Source organism: Atta colombica, unplaced genomic scaffold, assembly GCF_001594045.1.
Source record: "Atta colombica isolate Treedump-2 unplaced genomic scaffold, Acol1.0 scaffold61, whole genome shotgun sequence".
NCBI classification, from domain to species: domain Eukaryota; kingdom Metazoa; phylum Arthropoda; class Insecta; order Hymenoptera; family Formicidae; genus Atta; species Atta colombica.
In genome coordinates, this window is record NW_017259552.1 from 204,330 (window position 1) to 207,586 (window position 3,257).

General features: G+C 30.4%; 1 protein-coding gene across 1 annotated transcript; it reads left to right on the top strand.

Moving 5' to 3' along the window:
- Positions 1–1,054, top strand: LOC108692123. Its single transcript, XM_018200273.1, has 5 exons — positions 1–24; positions 112–141; positions 190–276; positions 423–566; positions 881–1,054. Exons 1-5 carry the CDS (start codon positions 1–3, stop codon positions 1,052–1,054), a joined length of 459 nt encoding a protein of 152 aa, XP_018055762.1.
- Positions 1,055–3,257: the final 2,203 nt, after the last annotated feature.

Below are 3,257 nucleotides of genomic sequence, written 5' to 3' on the forward strand. Positions count from 1 at the left end.
ATGAATGTTACACTAGCATTTCAAGTACATTTACTCGACTTTCACACACAATTAAAATGTTTCTTATATATTAGAATTATTAGATGATTCTATAGTATACTATAATTTCAGTTTTTTGGAGTGACAGAATCCATGCAACTATTTCAATAAGAATGTAATGAACTACATGATTCTATACCGACGCAATCGTTCTGCTCCAGAATAAAAAAGCTCATTAAAGCTATGAATTGCCGAACACTAAAAAATGCTATGAAGCTGGGTAATGAAGCATGGAAAGTATAATTGATCATGTTCAACCTAAATGGATGCTTCGTTCCGCTTACTTGAACATATCAAATTTTATTTTTTTAATCTCAATTGTTACAGATAGTAAAAGAATTTTTGACATACATAATTACCTAGGAAACGGAAGCTAAGAAGAAAGAGTTCCATCCGACTCTACATGCCATGGATTTAAAGTATCATTGAAAGATATTCTTGAAGTTTGTCGGTATCTGACAAAAGACTGCGGATTTGATTATTTAATGACGAGCGAGATTCAAAGCGAGAATCAAAATAATTTGAAGGTATTACAAAAAAATATCTAATCAAATAATTAAGAAATAATAAAATTGTTTATTGAATGAAATTTCGTACATTGCTCAAAGGCTGAAAGCATTTTTTTCGTATAAATTGAATCAAAAAATTAACATTTCTGTTTTTTGAAATTTCATGTATTTGTTATTAAAAATTTTAAAAGTGTACTTGTAAAAATTTAATCTTTATATAAAATTTATATCTTTAATATTATTTCCAAAATTAATCATAAACAAAATTCTAAACTGTTTATATTGCCATTATATTATATTATATTATATTTAAAGAAATGTTTTTGTTGAAGCTATTTTTTGGAATGATGCACAGCTACTGTGGATCGAATGATCATCTGGATTCTACATTATTTATACAAATATACCGGCTAATATTGATATACTCACTTGCCTCGACGAAAGGAAGTAACATCTTTGGTGAAGAAATACTGAAAGTTCTGCTAATTAAAGCTTCTGAAAATTAAAGATATTACGGACACAACAGAAAGAAATACTCAGTGGGATACTCAAATAGTATTGGATCATGCAATAAATGTAGAAGTTATCTCAGGAGCAGCGTCCATTGTTGAAGATCATGATTATTTTACAGCACTGCTTCGGAATATGTAATCGCATACATACCACTGAAAAACGTGACAAGAAAAACGTCACGATTCATGTTTTTGTATTGGCCAGAAGCATGTACTATGCAAGAACTGCATAGCAATACTGCAATTTTGTCTTTGTCAGAATTAGTTCCAGAAAGCTACAAACTTATTTCGCTTAGATCCAAGGGCAATCTCATCAATCAACCTTTCGCCTTTGATTTCAATCTTTGAAAAAACAATCTTGAATATTTTTAATAGTAACAAATTAAATGCGAATACTTTTTTTGAAATTATTTACAAAAATTGTGGAGAATCTGTGATCCTTATTATTAGTTGGATGTTGCGAACACGACATGATTTTAACTCATAGCATTATTCGCTTTTATCTAACTCGAATTTATTTTATTTGTAAACAAGAAAATAAGAATAACAACATGCAAAATCAGCGGATTCGAGAAAGAAGGAAAGCTGCTAAACTGACATGTAAGGAAATAAAAAACACTGAAGTCGAATCAAATGGAGGCAATAAAAGAAAAAATAAAGAAAGAAATGTAATAAACAACAAAAGCAAAAGAATTGATATCATATAAAATGATATATACAAGATGATGAATATAAAGTATAATTATTAAAATTTATTTTTATATTTAAAATAAATGATATTTTTACAAGATTCGACTGTACTTATTTATCATTTAATTCAATGTACAATTTCAATTTATTAAGATTCCTGAGTAGTCACTGTGATATTCTAACGTCATAAGCATAACGTCATATACAAATTAGTAATTAGTTATTGTATACACAGTTTACATCATCGTTGCTATCAAAGATTCAATCTGTCCACATCCTTGAGAAGAGTTATTGATTTAATAATGCATGTGACATATGGTACATATATTTTGTAAAGGATAGATCAAGTTGTTGCTCTAAGGCTGTCTATCGTGCATCTCTATTTCTATTAAAACATCATTGTGTAATTTGTGAGTAATGTACACATACCAACAATTTCATGTAGATTAAATTACAATTTGATTATACAAATGTGCTGACGAGTATTTTTTGGATTACGAGAGTGTGATAGACTTTTAAAATATAAATGAAATAAACATTTATTTAAGCTCAGTTTCTGGCAATCCTTTGCTTCGTTGTATTTTTTTAGCCGAAGGTAACGCAGCCAAATCGGAGATTACGTTCGTGACACTTTTCTTACGGCGCACTCATTATACGCAGAACTATTAAATCACGTGCGCTAAGAGTGTCGAGAATCGGAACCTTAAATCGGTCTATATTTTGTAAACTGGCTAGACTGTATGGAGTTTCCCTTCCTTTATATGCCTCTCGGAACGTTAGCTGGAGCGTTCTAAGATATTTGGCGGGAAACTTTCACGGCGACTTCATTTAGATTTTCAAGGTGCAATACCAAATTACAGATCACGAAACCAGTATCATCTATTGCATATATTTAATCTGACTGAAGAAGAATATCTTCGTGCTTCGAATATTTAAAATATTTTTTTAATATTTTTATTCTGCTTTTTCTGCTTTAGATATGCACGAAATAGAAAAGGTTAAAAATGCTACATACAAAAAGATTTTAAGATAATTTACAATATATCCAAACTTTGGTTTCTTTCCTTTTAGATTTAGTATATTGTACCCAATTATTAGAAAAAAAAGAAAAAAATAATGAAAATATTGTACAGCAAAAAATACAGTCTGATAATAAAATTTATAATGGTATGTATAAATATATTTATATGTATATGTTGTAAGATTTCAGTTCGTTCTTCCGTGCCCGGCACGAGGACGTCGCCAATGGTACACATTGACGAACGCGGCCGACCAAACGCGAAAGATTCTTGTCAGAAAAGGAGAGAGGCTTTGATTTAGAATAGCTGTATTACTTTATGTCCATGAATATATTTATTCTCTATTGTGTATAATCTTAAATTAACGGAGCGCGAAAAGAGCAGAACTGTAACTCACGAACTTGCTTGACCCACAATTCATTTTCGATTCGCTCCGGTTCATGCCGTTCGCATGCTTCGGAGTATCCGCGCATACGCAGATAATTCGT

Excerpts from the sequence above, each read along its gene's own strand:
- LOC108692123 (XM_018200273.1), top strand. The coding sequence starts at position 1 with ATGAATGTTACACTAGCATTTCAA. Across the intron at positions 277-422 it reads TGGGTAATGAAGCATGGAAA|AGAGTTCCATCCGACTCTAC; the intron begins GTATAATTGATC and ends AGCTAAGAAGAA. Across the intron at positions 567-880 it reads AGAATCAAAATAATTTGAAG|CTATTTTTTGGAATGATGCA; the intron begins GTATTACAAAAA and ends TTTTTGTTGAAG.